The 19122-nt window shown below is 54.8% G+C and overlaps 1 protein-coding gene across 1 annotated transcript in view; it reads right to left on the reverse strand.

Moving 5' to 3' along the window:
* The window catches only part of CARMIL3 (capping protein regulator and myosin 1 linker 3), a 40097-nt gene that overhangs the window by 896 nt on the left and 20079 nt on the right, over positions 1-19122 (reverse strand). Inside the window, exons 6-39 of the mRNA XM_077315963.1 lie at positions 18433-18530; positions 16993-17063; positions 16639-16712; positions 15663-15738; positions 15213-15301; positions 14683-14777; positions 14491-14577; positions 13387-13496; positions 12749-12826; positions 12549-12625; positions 12268-12372; positions 11578-11667; positions 10474-10556; positions 10284-10380; positions 10117-10171; positions 9481-9653; positions 9116-9184; positions 8493-8586; positions 8289-8387; positions 7953-8081; positions 7286-7399; positions 6998-7173; positions 6693-6780; positions 5916-6044; positions 5739-5802; positions 5285-5516; positions 4892-4975; positions 3887-4202; positions 3655-3789; positions 3487-3553; positions 2475-2564; positions 1514-1656; positions 672-870; positions 337-447 (exon numbers count right to left, since the gene is read on the reverse strand). Of these exons, the coding sequence (XP_077172078.1) occupies positions 337-447; positions 672-870; positions 1514-1656; positions 2475-2564; positions 3487-3553; positions 3655-3789; positions 3887-4202; positions 4892-4975; positions 5285-5516; positions 5739-5802; positions 5916-6044; positions 6693-6780; positions 6998-7173; positions 7286-7399; positions 7953-8081; positions 8289-8387; positions 8493-8586; positions 9116-9184; positions 9481-9653; positions 10117-10171; positions 10284-10380; positions 10474-10556; positions 11578-11667; positions 12268-12372; positions 12549-12625; positions 12749-12826; positions 13387-13496; positions 14491-14577; positions 14683-14777; positions 15213-15301; positions 15663-15738; positions 16639-16712; positions 16993-17063; positions 18433-18530 (3797 nt within the window). The remainder of the gene's footprint in view (positions 1-336; positions 448-671; positions 871-1513; positions 1657-2474; positions 2565-3486; positions 3554-3654; positions 3790-3886; positions 4203-4891; positions 4976-5284; positions 5517-5738; positions 5803-5915; positions 6045-6692; positions 6781-6997; positions 7174-7285; positions 7400-7952; positions 8082-8288; positions 8388-8492; positions 8587-9115; positions 9185-9480; positions 9654-10116; positions 10172-10283; positions 10381-10473; positions 10557-11577; positions 11668-12267; positions 12373-12548; positions 12626-12748; positions 12827-13386; positions 13497-14490; positions 14578-14682; positions 14778-15212; positions 15302-15662; positions 15739-16638; positions 16713-16992; positions 17064-18432; positions 18531-19122) is intronic.

A 19122-nucleotide genomic window follows, 5' to 3' on the forward strand; every position in this document is an offset into this window, starting at 1 on the left:
CCCACCCTTTAAAACCAACTTAAAGCATGCCGTGTGGGAGGATTCAAGCAAGCCATGCAGAAACCATTAACACCCCCTCCCCCCCCAAAATTCTTCCCAGCCATCCTCCCTGGGGACCTCCCCGGACTTTCCCAGCTGCCCCCATTGGTCTCCTCCCCTCTGGCCCCGGCCCTCATCTCTGCCTCTCACAGCAGCTGCCAGGGCCCCTGACCCTGGATTTGGGGGTTTTACTCAACAATGATACGCTGGAGATGCCAGACTGCCCCTTCTGGGGCCGCTTCTGCGTCCCTTCAAGGCCCCCTTGTGGAAGCCCTGGGGAAGGGGGGGGGGTTTCACCTCCAGAGCCCGGATATCGGCCCCGGTCGGAATCCAGTTTGTCACACGACTGCGCTCGCCTTGTCCTCTTTGGCTTGAGGGGGGCAGCCTTCCTCCCGGACTCGGGGTCCCCTGGAAGAGAAACGGGAGCCTTAGGAGAGCCCCGGATCCAGTAGGAACGAGACGCCGCAGGGGGGAGCAGACGAGAGGTGCCTTTGGCCAGGGCAGGCTGCCCTCCGTTTTAACCCCTCTCTTTCGCCCTCCTTGAGGGTGGCCCCGCGGCCGGATCCAGAAGGGCTTAACCGGAGCTGCCTGGCGTGGGAACGCTCCGCCATCCCTGTCCAGTCTCACGTCACCTTTGTTCTCCGGTCCTTCGGGCCTGCGGCGGGGCCGGGCCATGGGGGGTGACGTACGTGTGTCTTCCGGGGCAGCCCCTCCGGCTAGGCCTGCTTCCTCGTTGCTCCGGCTCCTCTCGGGCTGGCTGGGGGGCTTCCGGCCCCGGGGGAGGGCGACCGGTTTGGGAGGCCTTGGTGCGGTCAAGGGTTCCCTGAATTGCTGCAAAGGGGAGGGGACACAAGGTAGGCAGGGGGGACCCGAATGCTCCCTCCTAGAGCTCTCAGGAAACTATGCAGGAGAGCCAGCGGGGCCGCGTGGTGCAAGCCCTGGGCCAGGATCGGGGAAACACGAGTTTGAATCCCAGCTCTGCCACGCTGGGTGAGCTCGGGACAGTCATGCATTTTTCACTTTGTCTGGACGACTTGCTGTGGCCCACGACATTGTTCTTGCTCCCCGAATCTCTCCCGCCCACCCAAAAAACAAATCTCCTAGCTTCACCGGAACCAGCTTTCTCCCGAGTCAGACCCCTTTGTTGGGTTGCTCAAGGTCAGTCTCGTCGACTCTGACCGGCAGCCGCGTTCCAGGACCCCCACGGGAGACTTAATCTTTAATCATCTTTTAATCCCCCCCTGGTTAAGCATGCTCAGAACATGCTGTAATCTCTCCTGTCCGAATCAATGCGATTTAAAGGTGCTGAACTCTGCCTGAATCGTGGCCTCTGATGGGCAGCATCTTGCTCGTTAAGAAAGGTCAGTTCACCGCTGGGTCCCGATCCTCTACACCGGAAATGCCGGGGACTATACCTGGGACCTTCTGCACCCAAAGTGAGTCGTAGCCTGACCCGCCGGGTCCACCCGCTTACCTTCACCGTAGCCGTCAGACTCTCCTTCTCGGAGCAGGGAGGGGGCAAGCCCCTGCTTTCATCTCCCCCACTCGGCCTTCCTTCTGGGGGGGTCTCTTGCTCCGGCTGGCTTCCTCGGGTTTCCCGTGGGGAGCTCTCTTCCGCTGCAGGCATGGGGGGGGGGAGCACAAGGAGAGAGAAGTCACACCCCGCCCCGTAGGAAGTAGGCTCAAGCAGACGGTGATGGGGTGTGTGCTCATGACCTGTTAATTTATTTAATGCCCTATTCGTTTTAGCCATCCCTTTAGCTGCCTTTCTCTACCTTATAGGAGCTCACAGCAACTCACAAGGTCAAAATACATAAGGCCCGCGATAACATAAAACCCACTCATTAAAATCAGTAATTGGGACTGTTCGGTAAGCAGAAATAATCAAATGCCTTCGTGAATATAGGCCAGATATCTTTTTAGCATCCACCCTCGGCCCTGCCAAGCCGACAATCGACATCGTCGGCAGAGAAACCCTGGAACTCTTTGCTGGACCGTCATCCAGACAGCTTCGGGAAGCTCGGAACATGATGCACATTCTGCATCCTCATTTATTCCCAGTAATTGGCATTCAAAGGTACAATGCCCTTGCACACGGAGGCTCTGCTGAGCTGCCCTGACTAACAGTGGTGGTGGTGGAAATAATTGTCATGTCACAAGCAACCTATGACAACTCTAGGGCTTTCAAGGAAAGGGATGCTCAGAGGAGGTTTGCCATAGCCCATCTCTGCCTAGTGACCCCAGACATCCCAGGGGGGGGTCTCCCTTCCCAATACTAAACAGGACAGACCCTACTTAGTTTCTGAGACCTGGCAAGGCTGGGCAAACCAGGCCCATCCAGGCCACAGCACCCTACCTAGCAGCTGCAACTAAAACCGTGAAAGAGCAGCCAAAGGAGAGAGCCACGGCGAGGAACCTGCCCGGCCCGGACTCACCGATGTCCCAGGTGGCTTCAGCCCGACGGATGGTGGCGAAACTCGGCTTGGTGCTCTGGGAGGGGGGATGGGGTCTCCACCCGCCTTGTCCTGCGTGGTTTAAAAGGACGAGAGCCAACAGTGTCAGAGACGCTGGAGACCAAGGCTGCAGACAGACCGACCAACGTGGGAGGGCAGCCATCCTGGGCTGCAGTGGGACGCCCAGATCTGAGTCCACAGAAATCCACGGTATTTTCGGAGTTGTAGTTTTCGAGAATCAAAGCTGCCTTCCCCACCCCTTTGGTTCTCGAAAGTCCGTGCCCCGAAAATCTTGTTGACCTCTTGAGACCTCTTGTTCATCTGCTTGGTAACCATTTACGGGGGGGGGGGGGGGGGAGGTCAAGGGCTCAAAGTTTTCAGGTTGCCCAAAGTCACCCCTGGGGTTCAAACTTTGAAGCAAAGGAGAGACCAATTAGGATTGTTCAAAAAAGTTCTATTTTTTTGTGTTTTTGTATGCTTAGAATATTCTCAGTGATGGTTGGTTTTGGGGTGGTTTGGCGGGGCAGAGGGGAGAAATTGTAAAATACTGAATTTGACAAATCAAATAGTTGACATGATTGATTTAACAATTTTTAGGGGCGAGATGTTAGAAATCAGGGGCCATGATACAGGCAACACTTGGCATGTTCAAATCCCATTGATTTCGACCAGAGATTAAGACATCTTTAAGCATACTTAAACAGAGGAGATCTCAGCAGGATTATAGATTAAGTCTCCATGAACCTAATCAGAATTTGGCTGGCTCGTGTCTTTAGATTTTAATCTGATGCCGAAAATTGGGTTTTAAAATTGCAAAAATCTGAATTTTTAAAATGCCCATACTTGGTGGACAGCAAAAATATGCATTACATTCCATTCCAGGATCGAGAGACCAAATATTTCCAAAAACCACACAGAAGAGATTAAGGTGATCTTGGGAAACTTGGGGGAAGGATCAAGACTTATGCAAAGATCGACAGGGGGGCGCTATAACCTGAGTCGTCCGAGGAGCGTCTTCTGTGCCGATCCCGTGTGCTCCCTCCTCGTTCCAAGTCCACGCTCTAGAAAAAGCCAGCAAAGCAAGTCAGTCCTAGGTGTGGAAAGGGAAGCCCCGCCAACTTTGCCCCCCAGAGCCACGCCTCCCCCCTAGGCCACGAATTACCTCCAGCTTCGCGTCCAGGCTCCACCCCTTTGCACGCCCCATCCCGGGCAGTGCCACCCCTTGGACCCTGGAGGGCAGCAAGAGTTCCGTCCCTTTGGAGTCCGGCTCTGCCCACTCCGTGTCATGATTGGAGCCCTAGATCAACGCGGGTGGGGAAAGACACTGCGTTTAAAAAACAGGCCTTCTCCTGCGTGTCCCTCTGCCCAGTTTCCTGCAGCAAAGCAGCCCTTACCTGCCTCACTCTGCCTGGCAGACCTCTCACCCCGCTTCCAGGGCCTGTGGTCCCCATTCCCAGGAGAGCCACGGCCATGCCAAGGGCATCCTGTCCTAGCTTCCTTTCTTCCTCAGAGCGAGGCAGGGGCTTCTGTTCGTCCCCACCCAAGGGTGGCGGGGGAGGGCTCGGGGGCAGATCGTCAGGGTCCCGCTCCCCCTTGACGCTGCGATGCCTCCGGAAATGGAAGAGGCCCCTCCTCCTCTTCTTTTGCAGAGGCGGAAGGGGGTCAGAAGGGCCAGGCCTCACTCCACAACTCTTCAGCGTCCTGGAATAGCTGCAGGGAAAGAGGTGAGAGGGAAGGATGCAGCTAAGGAGCACGGCACATGTCCAGTTCTTGGGAGCCACAACAACACCAGTGACAGGAGCGAGGTTACAAAGGCCAGAGCTACCCTTACCACTCCTGGGTATCTCTAGGAATCATCAGGACTTCTGCGGCCACAACTTCCTGTAAATAGCCAAGGCTTTGTTCTTCTTTTTAATGTTTCTCCAGGGATGTTGCCTCACCTCATCCACGACCACCCTGTCCACTGCAAAGTGAGGCCCGGAGACCTCCCAGAATCACAACCTACAAGGATCCGTTCCCCACGAGACTGGCAGCTTTGGAGGGCAAATTCTGTGGCCCTCCAAAGGGTCCCACCCAGAAACCTGCAGGAATTTCCCAACACAGAGCTGGTAACCCTACAGGCCATCCAAGCAATTTAAGAAGAGATGTTTTTTTATACCCCACTTACACACAGCTTTCCCTTTTGCTCCCTGCAATGTCAGTGGGGCTGAGAGAGCACAAAGAGAACTGCTCTGTGAGAACAGCTCTCAGAGAGCAGCTCCAAGGTCGCCCAGCTGGCTGCGTGTGGAGGTGCGGGGAATTGAGCCTGGTCCTCCAGATTGGAGTCTGACGCTCCTCAACCCCCACCCCATGTTGGCGAACAAACTCAGTGCGGTTCTGAGCAATGCATCTTGGCTTACTTGGTGTTGTCGGCAAGGACCCTCCTGTTAAAAAATTCATCCAGGCCCTCATCCAGCCGCGGCACCGATCCGTTCTCTTGCTCCCGGGACTCGATAGACGCCAGTATTCGGTTCTGAGGGGGAAAGAGAGGCCAGCCGATTAATTTTACCCCCATAGCAGCAGTACTGCAGGGGAGCAAAGAGGGAAGGAGACTGAGAATGCAGCTTCCACATGGTCATGGGACACGTTTTGGCATTTGGTCTGCGGGATGATTTTTTTGCTGCGCAACCTGAAAACAATAAAAAATAAATTCCACGTGACAGCGTTGCAGCCGCCCTTCCTGTACACCCAACCCCAAACTGAGCAGAAAAAAAAGGGAGAAAAGGGGCAGAGGCGAGCCAGACAGAAAGCCCGTATTGGCGGCCCTCACGCTGGAGCGGAAGTTCTGGTGGGGGGCCGTGCGGGGGGGTCGGGGCCTGCTCCGGGTGTGGTGCTCCAGCCGGATGCCCTCGGTCGGCAAGTCGGAGAGCCCCTCGAAAGACGTGCTGCAGGACCGGGAGTACTGGCTCCCGCTGGCCAGGGAGATCCAGCCCAAAGGGGAGTCCATGCTGGGGATGCTCAGTTCGCCATCCTGTTCCGAGCCACCTATAAGAGGAAGCAAGCGCGTCCGTGAGGCCAGCAGAGACCGTTCGTGGCATCCTACCACGAACAGGCGGATCCCAGCACAGAAACAAACAATCTGCCCCCGGAATGATCTCGGTTCCTTTGAGCTGGGGAGCCGGCTCATTGCGGAGGGATCGACTTTGCCCAGAGCAAGGCGGAGAGGAGGTGGGAAACCGGCTCGGAAGGACCGGGATTTTGACTCACTGATAAAGGCAGAGACGGGGCGTATCCTCCGGCAGTTCTTCCGCCTCTTGATGGCCATGGTGTCCTGCGGGAGACAGGAGAGAGGTCAGAAGGCCCCTCCTCGGACAGCACGGAACTTCAGCCTGCCGGATCTCCCCGGGACGTATTCCGCACCTCGGACAAACGACAAACACTTACGATGCTGGAGCCGAGTTCGTCGTCGGTGGTCTCCTCGTGGTCACGGAGGCGGGGCTTCCCAAGGGTCTCTGGGAAGGCCGCGTTCTCTTGACCCCCGGAAAGACGGCGGAGGTGGATGATGTGCTGGGCCTGAGGTTGGGGGGCGGGCAGGAGAGAGAAGGGTTGACGAAGCACTGGGGGCATGGGAATTTGGGGTGGGGGACATGCCCAAGAATAAGAACGAAGGAAGCCCAGGGACAGATGCAAGGCTAATGGTTAAAAGACATCCCCCCACCCCAATCTCAGCCTAGAAAGGGGGGGGGTTCTTCTCTGGATGTTTCTTGGCTCTTGAGGCCCTTTCTTGACTGCCCGGGGAAATGCTGGGGGGGGGGCATCATTTGGGCATGGAATTGGGGTCACAGAGGGTGGGCAGGTAGCAGAGAGTTTTCTGCATTGGCCTAGATGACCTTGGTGGTCTCTTCCAAATCCGTGATTCTACAATTTCATCCTGAAGGAATCTCATGGGGGTTTCGAATTCATTTCCATAATGATAAGGGGCAGCAGCCCAGTTTGGCACGTGAGACAACCACACCCACTTGGCTAACTTTGGTTGTGTGGCCGTCAAATTCACTCAGGGACGATGTGAATCCACATTGCAGGGGAGGGGGGGGGGATGTTCCCTTGGTAACTTTACTTGTTTGTTTTGTTCCTGGAGAAAGACACGGCTCAAAGCCCCAAAATAAGGTGAAACCAAATCCCAGGATCCTGAACTTTCGGCTGCTTGGGGAGGTTTCTCACCAGGTCCTTGTGGGTGTGGTAGAGCTCCTGCAGCAGTTCTTCCACAATGGTGTTGGTCAGATACGTCACCACGGACAGCTTCACCTCGCTGGGCAGGGGTCAGAAGCCAAGAGGTCAGAGGTTAAGCAGACATAAATCCCCCCATCGTGACCTGCGGCCTTTGCCCCCGCAAAGGACCCTTCTTCCGCAGCCCTGAGCCCTGCCCAAGGTAGCCTCCTCCAGGGCTGACCTTGCTCCACGGTTCCCCTCTCTGCCCAGGCCCTCCTCCCTGCCCACCCTCCCCTCCGCACCCGGCCGCTTCTCACTTGAGCTTGTTCTGAATATCCTGGCCGGCCTGCTCCAGCAGAGCTCCCCGGATGAAGTTTCGGGGGACGGTGACCCGCTCTGAAACGGCCGCCAACATCTTGTTATGCTCTTCGGCAGCCTGGACAGCGTGCGGGCACAGCTCCTGGGTCAGGGCTACCATAGAGTCCAGGATGACCTGCAGGGGAGGGCGGGAGAGGCACACGGGGGTGGGTTTGTCCTCAGTGTTCCCAACCAGAGCTGCGTCTTGACTTGAAGGAGGGTCAGGGGGCGCCCGCCCCTCAAGTTACCTGCAGCTCTTTGTCCACGGCCTTTGAGACCTCGCTGGCAACGGACTCCAGCTTGTGCCGGACTGGCCCATCACTGGCTAATATGTGCCCCAGCTCATACAGACTGGGGAAGAGCTGAGGAAGTGAGCAGAAGACGGGGGTTAAGTTAAGTGGACGCTGAACATAAGAAGAGGCCTGGTGGACCATACCAGCAGTCTGTCTAGTCCAGCATCCAGTCTCACACAGGGGCCAACCAGTCGTAAGAACATCAGAAGAGCCCTGAAGGATCAAACCAGGGATCCACCTAGTCCAGCCTCCTGTCTCACACAGGGGCCAGCCAGTCCCTCTGGCCATAGAGGCCTTCCTTTCCCTGATCTTGCCTCCTGGCTACGGTATCGAATTATGGCTTAGTTAGGGGTAGGCACGAACTGGCTCATGAATGAAAGTTTGTGGTTAATTTTTGTCCAACTCGGGCCTGCAAAGTGAAATTCACGGTAGGCCAACCACCATGAACTTCCCACAAACTTTCCAGCTGTCCTGTGGAGGTTCCTGTTGGTTGGTGAGCAGACACGTTTCCAGATAGATTGTCTCCGCTCAATCTAAACGATCTCAGAGGTCGACAGGCAGAAGGAAACTGTCCTGAGGGTAGAATCATGCCGAGCCATCGAAAACAAGATGGCTGCCTCACCGCCCGTGAATTCTTGGCTTCCTTCATGAGCTCCCGCGCGTACAGCACCTCCTCCTGGACAGTGTCGCCAGAGCAGCTTCGCAGCACTCGGACTTCTTCCTGGACTTTCACGCACAGGCGGCTCATCATCTGGGGAGAGGAGGGACACCAGGCCATTAACCCCTGCCCCAGCGGCCAGGCACGTCCTGGGCTCCCCATCGCCCTGCCTCGGGCCGGCAAATCCCCCTGATCCTGCCTCATTCTGCATCCCGTTTCCATTTCTGGAGCCTGTGTGATGCCGCGGCATTGGGAAGGGGAGATGCAGAAGGGGGTGTACAGGGAGATGGGAACTTTTACTTGCTCGGCGCTATTGGTGACAATCCCTTGGTGGAGGCGGAAGGCTTGATCCTGCGGGTACTTCTGAGAGTGGTTGTTCCGGAGGAGGCACCACTGGATCTGAGGAGGAGGAGGAGGAGGAAGGCAGAGAAGACACGGGGAGGTGATCTTTGGGTAAGCAGAATTGGGGTGAGTGTGTGTGGAGGGGCTTGGGGGGGGACTCACCTTTTGCCACACTTCGTCCGTCCGCTCGGGAGAGTTGCGGTAGGCTGCCGTGATGTCGCTCATGGGGAAGGACATGAACTTGATGGTGTAGTTGCTGGAGGGGAAGAAGCAGAAAGGAGAGGCCGCCTCAAAGACAACAGAGAAGATTAGAATCACAGAGTGGGAAGGGACCTCCTGGGTCATCTAGTCCAACCCCCTGCACTAGGCAGGACACCCACAACCCTCTCGCTCCTCCACTGTCACCTGCCACCCCCCTTGAACCTTCACAGAATCAGCCTCTCTGTCAGATGACTATCCAGCCTCTGTTTAAAAATTTCCAAAAATTTCCACCACCTCCCAAAGACTCCAGACTCCAGCATCAACCGACCCGAATTTTAGCCAAGGCACCTAATTTCACCACAATATCAACAATAACAGGGAATTGGGGACCCTCCCTCGAGAATAAGCCCAGGGGGGCTTTTTCAGCTTTAATAAAACATGCTGAAAAAGTTGTCTCATTCTCAAGTATCTACGGTAAGTCATTCGGCTATCATCTTTGGGTTAACGTTGTCAGTCTTTGTTGCCGAGAAACTCGGAAGTTTCACTGGCGCCTTTTCTCCTTTCCCTGAACTCCCGTCACTCACTTCTCCAGAGCCCGAGCGATGTCCTGGAAGCCTTGGGCCGTTGTGTTGTTCCTGTCCCAAGAGATGCTCCTAGGAAGCAGAAAGAGACTCGTTGCCATTCACTGGCTCGGGAGCTCTCAGCCAGGGGCACGTCCCGGCGGCCCCTCAAGCGGCAGTCAGCAGGGCTACGTTCACCACCGCTGTGCCGTCCTCGCCACAAAGCTTCTGGGAGATGACGCCAGAGGGAAATAGGGCCCTTGAGCCCCCGGGGGCCCCGACCCCTCTGCCTTTTGTGAGGGCCCACTTGGCGCCCTCGCCCCATAATTTGGGCCCTGGGCAAGTATATTCCCGAGAAGGTCTGTTGGGGGAAGGGTGGGCCCCCTCACCTTAGTGTGCTGTTGATCTGCAGGGCTTTGGACAGCATCTTGGCTCCGATGTCTTCCATGCCGTTGCCACTGAGGTCCACCTTGGTCAGGCAAGTGTTGCTGCCCAGAGCATTGATGAGGATGCTGGTGCGGGTTTTCAGGCGGGAGTCGGCCACCGAGAAAGACTGCAGGGACTTGGGGGGGGGGGGGGGACAGGACAGGGGATCGAGTCTGGGTTCGAGATCCTGGGCAGGGCCTGCAGACTCACTGCTGTCTGGACCCTGCAGACAAACCTCAACCCTGACTGTATAAGAAGAGGAGCTGTTTTTTTAATACCCTGCCTTTCACTACTCGAGGGAGCCCCAAAGCGGCTTACAAACACCTTTCCCTTCCTCTCCCCACAACAAATACTCCGTGAGGTAGGTTCTGAGAGAGTTCTGGGGGAACTGCTCTGTAAGATCAGCTCTAAAAGAACTGTGATTGACTCATGGTCCCCTGGCTGGTTGGAAGTGGAGTGGGGAATCCAACCCAGTTCTCCACACTAGAGTCTGCCACTCTTAACCGTGACACCACAAGGGCTCTCGACATAGCACGACTTCCCTCCCTCCCCTCCCTGCGCATCCAACACAACCCCACGCCACGTTGCAAAAGACTTACGCAGTCTTCCTCTTGAATGAGCTGCACGATCTTCTGCAGTATTTCCTCCAAGGTCCTGGGAAGAGAGAGAACGGCTTGCATTGATTGCCCTTGGGAATGCGAGATAACTGGGGTGATCGTAGTTGGGATTGTTCGTGACCACCGAACCCGGGACGGGGCCAACCCACCGGGACTTGACGTTGAAGTTCTTGCCCAGCCAGAGGTGCTTCAGCGACTTGTTCTTGCCCAGAGCCGGCACCAGGGTCAGCAAGTCCACATCGAAGCCTGGGGGAGGGGGGGGACAGAAGACCGCCTCAGCCAAGAGGGCGACGCCAGGACAGAAGCCGAGGGGTGCCAACACGGGAGATGCAGACTCACCGTTGTCCGAAAGGTCCAGACTGCTCAAGGCGCTGATGCCGGGGAGTTGCTCTTGAAGCACCTGGGCCCCGGGGGGACCGCAGCTAAGGGGAGAGAGGGAAGGGACACGAAGGGGGGAGGGCCGTGAGGGACGAGGAAAGAGGCCCCTTGGTCCTCAGTCTGGTGGGCGAGGGAAATGCCTCAGCCCGCAAACCCTCCCCTTCTCCTCATCTTCTCTCTCACACACGTCCCATGATGGCCGTGCCAGAAATGAATGCCGCATCATGGTGCTGGCAGATATTTAAGTGTCTCTTAAAACGGAACCAACAGTTTTATAGTTCAAAGGCCGTATTTAGGATACGGTGATGTTCACCACCCTGAGACAAGCCTGAGAGGGGCAGTGTACAAATGCAATAAATAATAATAGTAATAGTAATAATGATGATAGTAGAAGAAGAAGAAGAAGAAGAAGAAGAAGAAGAAGAAGAAGAAGAAGAAGAAGAAGAAGAAGAAGAAGAAGAAGAAGAAGAAGAAAGACCAGGTGAACATCACAAATGTGATGCCTAAGAAAGTTTTGCCTGAAGCACCCTGTGCAAATTTGCTCCGAGTGCCAACAGAGATTCGAGTTAAAAATCTCTCTGCTGAGCAATACAAGGAGATGCAAATTGCAGGGAAGGAGTCAAGGAGATAAGAGGGGGCAAGGAGACACCTCCTGACTGTCCAGCCCCAACTGGAAAATCCAGCTGCAATTGAATGCAAATAGCACCACGAAACAGCTGTGTGTCAATGCAGCCTAAATGTATGAGAGAGAGGGTGATCTATGGGGGAGTCTCTTGAAACCACATGGGGGGGTCTCTTGAAACAGTTTCTTCTCTGCGTAGAACGGCTCACTGAGCCATTGTTTGACCGGCCTCTGTGGTACCGCTGGACATTTACAATTAGCAGCAACCTAGAAAGTCTCCATCTTGTCTGTGAGGAGCTGATTCAAAATGGCCGCCGTGCCAAGTTACTACCAGGTAGAGGCCATCTTATGAGGCAACTGGGATGGCCATGACGGGAACTGGATGACAGAATGTGCCCCTCCTGCATGCTTAGGTGGACATCAACGTGGACGGACGGAAGGACACAGGCACGGCTCTGATTACCTCACACCCGCTCAAGTCCAAGTGAAGCTCGCTGAGGTGCGTGTTGGCAGACAAACCTTGGAAAAGAGACCTGCGTGAGGAGAATGAGAAAAAGGAGGAGTGTGTAAAACCCCTGGACCAGGTCGATCCGTGAACCTGCTCCTACGCTTGAAATGGCCCTGAATGGCTGGGGAAAGCAGGATCTCTGTCCTTCAAAGAAAAAATAAACAAGAATTCAGCCTTCCTCGTGGGCTTTCTACCTCGGTCGGAGACGGAGCTGGCATTACCCAGCAGAGGGCAGCAAATGCCCAAAACTACGAATGCAAACCCCGTCCCCTTGCCAAGCTGCCCTGGGATTCTCGGTCGGACAGCCCTTGAATTTTCATGTTTATTTTGCAAAGGTTTTGACAGCCGGAAGCTAAACTTGCGCCCGGCAGAACCATGCCGCCTCAGGCAGGCTGCCCCGAAGGGAAAATGTCCGGGAGAGTCAGATCCAGCCTGTTATTTTCTTCACGGAGCGAAGCCAGGAATTTGCCAACTCTGGACTTCATCCAGGAGACTTCCCACCCTCACCCCATCTCATGCCTTCCTCCCCTGGCCTGGCTTCCCCCCTGCTAGAAACCCTCCTGAAATATCCTGGGTGGCTTTCCGTGGTCTGCAATAAACCCCAGCCCTGCTGCACACGACTCACCTTAATGCCTCCACGGGCATTTTGATGCCCGAGAGGTTGACGTAGCTGAGGGAGTAGGCACTGCAGAAGAACTGCTTGAGGGAGGGCTGCATCCCCTTTCCTTTCCTGCAGGAGGAGACGGAGACCAGAACTGAGGCACCCTTTCTCGAGGGCCAGGACGGGGGTCCTGTCTCACAAGACCCCCCCCCCACGCCTCTCTCTTCACCTCCACATCGTCACCCGTGGGAAAGGGGGCAGCAATCCCTGCCCTACCAAAAGTGCCGGCGAGACCAGTGCCTTACCGGTGGGAGAAGGTGTTTCGGGCGAGGTTGAGGTAGCTAAGCCGCGGGCAGCAGCCGTGCAGGAGTGCCCCGAACAGCTGGAGGGAGAGAAGAGACAAGAGGCCCCATATGCCAAGAGGTCAACGGGGGTCCAGCCCCCTGCCCAGTTCAGCAACAACCCGCAATAGCCCCCTCCCACACCCCTCCTCTTAAAACCTTACTGCATCCACTGCACAGTCTGTGGAGGACAAATCCAAGTGAACCAGGGCGTTGGGCTGAGCCAGGAAGGAATAGAAGCCCTGCGGGTGAAAGGGGAAGGAGACAGAGGGGTCAGCCGTGGGGCCAGGCAGGGCCCAGGGGCAACCTCAGGCCTCGAGGGCCAAGCAGCTCTGGGGGACCATTTTTCCATAAAATTACGCAGGATCTCTCATGACCTGTCAACGGCCAACCCAACTCCTGCCCAGAGATGCCACTGTCGCCTGCAGCAAAATTCCCGTGGGACCTGGCACACAGACCTTTGTCCTAAACTAGGGGTCCCCAACAGGGTGCCCATGGGCATCGTAGTGTTTGCCGACACCTTCCCTGGTGTCTTTAGGGAATGGGTGGGGCTGGGTGGATCTTCTGCCCTACCAGGCTTCTGACTGGCCACTGGAGAGCTGATGGGCTGTGCAGATTTTTAAAATATTACTGCCACCTCAGCACAAGGATCTTCACTGTGTCAATGAAGATCAGCTGCGGCAGCCATTTTGCGGCTGGCTCCGCCTCCTGTGGTGGCCATTTTGTGGCATCCACCCACCACGCTGTATCGTAATCCCAAAAGGAACTGGAGGCTCAAAGTCCTAATGCAGCTGCCACTCACGTTGGCTTCCTCGGTCCCTAACAGCCCCGGATTCTTGCTTAGGTCGAGATGGCGGAGGGTGCTGGTGAAAGCCGGGTTGGCACCCAGTGTCTGGCACAGAATGGCAAGTCCTGGGGGAGGGGACAGACACCGCATGACCATTTGCCCTTGAAATACTTGGCCGTCCTTTCCTCATGCACGACCAACGCCATGAGAGATATCCCTATCGTGTTTCCCTACCATGCGCAGCAGAGCCCAAGATTTGAACTCAAGACCTTCCAAATCAAGAGTCCAGTACACTGAATGGCATTCGTCTCTTAGCCTCAGAGGGGATGAGAGTGAGACAGCGTGATAGAGAGGTCAGGGCTCGGGCATCCTTTTCCTTTCTGATGCTATCCCGTCGTTGTGGAAATTGCTACTCTTAGGGGATTTTCCTTCCAACTGGCACCTGGACTCATTCTGCACATGGAGAATACTGCGCTTTAAATGTGCATTTGCAGCTGGATTTTCCTGTGCAGAACAGGAAAATCTGCTTCTAAGGTGCATTGAAGGTGCTTTAACCCTTGGGTGCAGAATGGTCTCCCTCCTCTATCCATCGTGCTACCATGAGAGCTCGCCATCCTCGCCGGTTAGCCTAGATTACAATCCTCTCTCTATCATGTCTAGAATGGCGTTCCTTACAGTAAAGGACTCATATCATTTTGCTAAGGTTAAAAAGGTTCCTTGTGCAAATTTATTCGCACAATGGTGCACACATACACTAGGTCATTCCGGCGTGCCGTGCGCCTCGAGCACCCTGCTCCTCTAAAATGCCACCCTTCATCGGTTAACCTCATTGCAGTGAGCAAACGAGCAATCACAGGCCACAAATTACCAAGCCCAGCGGCAGATTCAGTATCCGAAAATCCTCCGCTTGCGTGGTTCTAAAAAAGAATAAGGTTCTAGGCCTCATGAGGGTTCGGATTTCAGAAAAAGGGTGAAGAACGCCTGGGACATTTCCGGCCACAAGGCTCGGGCGGACAGAAGTTTCCGACAGCCGGCAGTAGTTAGCAAAAAGCAAAATGCGCCGTGCAAGGCCTGGACTGCATGCCACGTGCTGGCTAGCTCCAGTGCCCCAGGGCCTACCTTTAGCAGTGATGCTGGTCTTAGAAAGGCAAAGTTTGCTGAGGCCTTTGTGGAAACACAACAGCTGCTGACTGAGGGCGCTGAGACCTGTGGAGGGGGACAGAGGCACGGGGGGGGGGGGTCAGCAAGCAGCCCACCGGCCTTCTCCTTACGAGACCCTCTGGCAGGCTTTGCCAACTGGGCCCCCCTCACCTTTGTCCTCCAGCGGGTTGTGGGAGAGGGTCAGCGCATGGAGAGCTGTGTTCGGGTTCTCTGCCAAAACGCAGGCGAGCTTCAGGGCAAAGTCTCTGCACCGAGAGAGAGAGAGAGAGTGAGGCACGCAGGGCCTGCAGCAAGCAAGGAATTCATACCAGGGGCCACCAACGCGGTGCCAGAGGGCGCCATGGTGTCCGACCCTGGCCCTAGAACCTGCGGGGCGTTTTTAGAAAGGGGGCAAAGCTTTTGCAAAGCAGGGTTTCGGATCGGCCACTGGAAATCTGCCTGGCTCCTGACTCACAGCTCTTAACATCCACAACCAAATTCTCATGGAACACACCCATGGAAAACCGAATGGCGCTTTGGAAGCTCCAAATCTTGCATTCCGTCTCAAATTCTCCCCCACTGTACTTTATATTATTTTATACATTTACAAGCGCCGTATCCCCGCCTTTATGCCCAAATCAGGGCCACACAAAGGCCTTTGCAAAGTGAAACCTGGATCCCAAAGGTGGCCAAAGCCTCACGTTTTTAACCCTGCGTTGTCCAGGACCAGCTCCTCCAGGTGATGGGATTTGCTGACCGTGTGCAGGACTTGTTCGGCGACTTCCGAGCCCTGCAGCCGGAAGGAAAACACAGGCGTGAGGAAAGCAGAGGACCAAAGCTCCAGCCGGGAGGCGGTGACCCGGCATCTGCAGACCCACAACATACTGTGATCTGAAGTCGATCTGAAGTCAACCTGGTCTTAGGTTGTCAGCATTTACACCTGACTTAAAAACAGTTTCTGGATTGGAATTGAGCAACCCTGGATTTTGTTTTTGAGAAATCCTGGGGTTCAGAATGGGAGACCGTGGCTTTTGGGCCTTCCCAATCGCCCTGCCATCCTGAGGTGTGCTTCTGAGGGGGCTGCCGGCAGATGAAGGGGGCACAGGCCCACGGCCCCAGGGCATAAGCAGGCACAAGCAGGGAGGACGTACCAACCGCAGGTCTTTACAGTAGACTTTGGTGAACCACTGGTTGTACGCCAGCGCAGCCACAATCAGAGCCAGGTCCCTGCAGGGAGTAAGACAGAGGGGAGATGAGGAGAACGTGTCAGGACGGAGAGGGAAGAGGGACCAAAACCTTCCCCGTGGTATCTTCCTGACCCCAAATAACTTTCCAAGTCTGGGGTCTGCTTTGCTGGGGCAAACAACACAGGTCCTGTTTGTTCAGTGGTGCCAACCGTGGCCCCTGCGGTTGTTTCGGGCTAGGAAAATGAAGAGCAGGTTCAGCTCCATTCCCCACGCCATGATCCTGGGCTGAATCTGGATCGCACCCGTCAGGTAGGTTAAAAGGAAAAACCACGAGGAGCTCCGGCCAGGGAACACACAGGGGCGTTTCTGTTTCGGCCCCAAGAAAAGGGGTCGGTGCTCCAGATGGGGCTGAGAGAGGATGCAGCCCCAATTCTTTAAATAATATATTCCGTGTGTGTGTGTGTGTGTGTGTATGTAAGTATACAATGACCTTAGAAATAACATATTTGAACAGTCCTTTAGACAGGGACCAAACTAGGATCTGGGAGACCCAAATGCAAATCTTCCCCCTACCCTGTAAGCTGCCTTTAGCCAATCACACACACTCAGCCTGAGCTACCTCACAGGGTTGTTGTGCTGATAAAACAGAGAAGGATGTAAGCTGGTTTTTGGGGTCCCCACTGAGAGAAAGGTGGGGTATGCATAAATTAAGTAAATAGAACCTCCAAATTTTGCATTCTGGTCCTTACACCAACCCTGCAAGGTAGCTCAGTATTATTATCTCCCCTACCAGCAAGAAGACTAAGAGAGAGGAGAGCTTGTCTAAAGCCCCCTAGTGAATTCGTAGCTTCGGAGACATTTGAACCCAGGACTCCTTGTTTTGTGGCTCAGCCTCTCCGTCCCCGTTTCAGGGAAGTCCGGAATGTTCCATGCTTCTCACCTGCTTTCCAGGTGGCAGAAATCAAGCAGGTTGAACTCCCGATTGTCTTCAGAGTGATAAATCGTGTCGACATCCTGGAACAAGAAAGGCAGAGAGAAACCAGAGGGGGCTGATGCCCTGCCCACAGAATTCTAATTTCCCACAAACGTGCTTTATTGATTCTATTCCAGGGCAAGAACATATGAGAGAAGGCGATCCCCTTGGATCTCTCAGCCCCAGGCGTATGTAAAGAAACACTCCACCCCAACAGGGCCGGAATTGAGCCATGCCCTTTAGCAGGCACCATCTCAAGCCGTTACTTTTGTGATTTGGCTGGAGAATCAACGCTCCAGGCGCCTGAAGGCGAAAACTTACCCACTGGACCTCCTCTCGGCAACAGTGCCCGTTGTAGTCGCACAATGCTGCGTACGTCTCCGAGAAGCCACCTGAGGAGATCGTCAAGGTTCAGCCTCCTTCATTAGGAAGCCTTTCTTGGGCCTCATTCTCACAGAATCATAGAGTTGGAAGGGACCTCCCGGGTCAATCTAGTCCAACCCCCTGCACTATGCAGGACACTCACATCCCTATCACAGCCCTATTACAGGAAAGAGCAGGACACTCGTGAAACCTCCATGTCAATCCACACCAACAAAATACCGGCCTCTCTATCTGAAAAAGCTGAGAATCCATCTTGAAGAAATCTGCCCAAGCCCCTCCCCTCCCCTCGGAAGGATTTCAGAAGGATTTTAGCTATGAAGAGGTAGCTTTAGCTTCTAGTCGCTTTTAAAACCAAAAGGAGGTTTAATTAATTCACGTTTCATTGCTATAATTCAGAATATGTATATTATTTATTGAACTGTGACTTCCACGTGGAAGCGAAAACCAAATTCCCTACTGGATTCCCTCCGATGGCCCCTGGCATTCCAGACTGCAAAAAGGTGATTCTTCTATTGCAGGGGTAGTCAAACAGCGCCCCTCCAGATGTCCATGGACTACAATTCCCATGAGCCCCTGCCAGCAAATGCTGGCAGGGGCTCATGGAAATTGTATTCCATGGACATCTGGAGGGGCGCTGTTTGACTACCCCTGTTCTATTGTTTGAAAAAGATCAGTGCGTTTATGAGAAAGGTCACCAGCATCAGCCACAGCCCCTCACCTGAGACCTGATCTGCAGGGCATCCCTCTGGCTGCCATTCAAATAAGGTCTCAAGAGATAGCTGATGCTGGAGTCCTGCAAGATCTGTGCCATTACATAGTGACCTGCTTCGGTTGTCTTTTTGCACTTCCTTAACACCCGTGGCCGTACAATAAACCTCATTCTGATGTATTATATTGAATGTTTTTTATCTGTGCCGTTGCCCGGAGCCGATGAGGGGAGAGCGCGCTATAAAAACAAGATGATTATTATTATCTTTATCACGATTATTATTATTAAGAGGCAGCACGCCTTTGATTTCCAGATGAGAAGGGCAAAGAGAAGAGGGTGGGAATGCCCACGGGCGCTGCTTGGCTGCTCTGTGCTGGGGAGGCAGAATACGAAGCTCAGCAGACTTTCCAGCTAACCCGGCTGTGCAATTCTTACGTTCTTCCGAGAACTTTCCCAGGATTCGGGTCAGTGGGTTAAGTGCATAATGCAGCTACTCTAATTAAAATTGCATGTCCTTTCCCGTGCATGGATGCGGCAATGCCTCGCTGCTACATGACTAAGGCACAGTTGTGAAAACCGGAATCTTTGTGGTGCTCGGAAGCACGTCCCCCACCCTGTTGGCCTTTCTCCCCCCCCCCCCGGGGTCTGGTCCCCTGCCCCCTTCTCACCGCAGATGCTGTGGGTGGTGGAGTTGGAGCTCTCCGAATGGGGGGACATGTCCCGCGCCATCTCTGGTGTCTCGGCGTTGTCATGGCGTATCAAGCAGCTAGACAAATCCATAGAGATAGATGAGCATTCATAAATCCCCCTGGCCTAAGGGTCTTCCGGGAAGTTTGGTTGATGAGGATGGAGACGAGCTACATCTTTGGGGCGGAGCTTAGTGGGACCGAAGGCGGGGCTAATCCAAATCTGGGATCGCAGCCTTTCGGCGGCCAAGGCCATTCCTCCAGGGCGGGATCAAGGCTAACCCAGGGCTTCTGCCCCAAATGTTGGAAGAGGCACGAGGAGATTGACGCATGATCTCACTCCCCGACATGTTGTGGTTGGCTCCGCCTCCTGCAGCCGCCATCTTGTGGTTGTTCCCCTCCCGCGCGTCAGGATTCCCATGGTGCCCACAGCCTCAGGAAAGCCGGGGACCCTCGTCCTATAGAGTTTGCACCCCTCCATTTTGAACGAGGAGAGCCGCCAAGGAGGAGAGAGGGCGGAACTCGCGTCATTTTCTCTCTCGCTAATTGTTGAATGTTTTGGGCTCAGCCGCCCACCATACATCTGCCAAGGTCTATTCTTTGCACAGAAACAAAACCACCCTCTCTGCTGAGCTCCCTCGAAGGCCACCACCTGCCCAGAGAACAAATGGG

The sequence above is a fragment of the Paroedura picta genome, chromosome 16 (genome assembly GCF_049243985.1).
Source record: "Paroedura picta isolate Pp20150507F chromosome 16, Ppicta_v3.0, whole genome shotgun sequence".
NCBI classification, from domain to species: Eukaryota; Metazoa; Chordata; class Lepidosauria; order Squamata; family Gekkonidae; genus Paroedura; species Paroedura picta.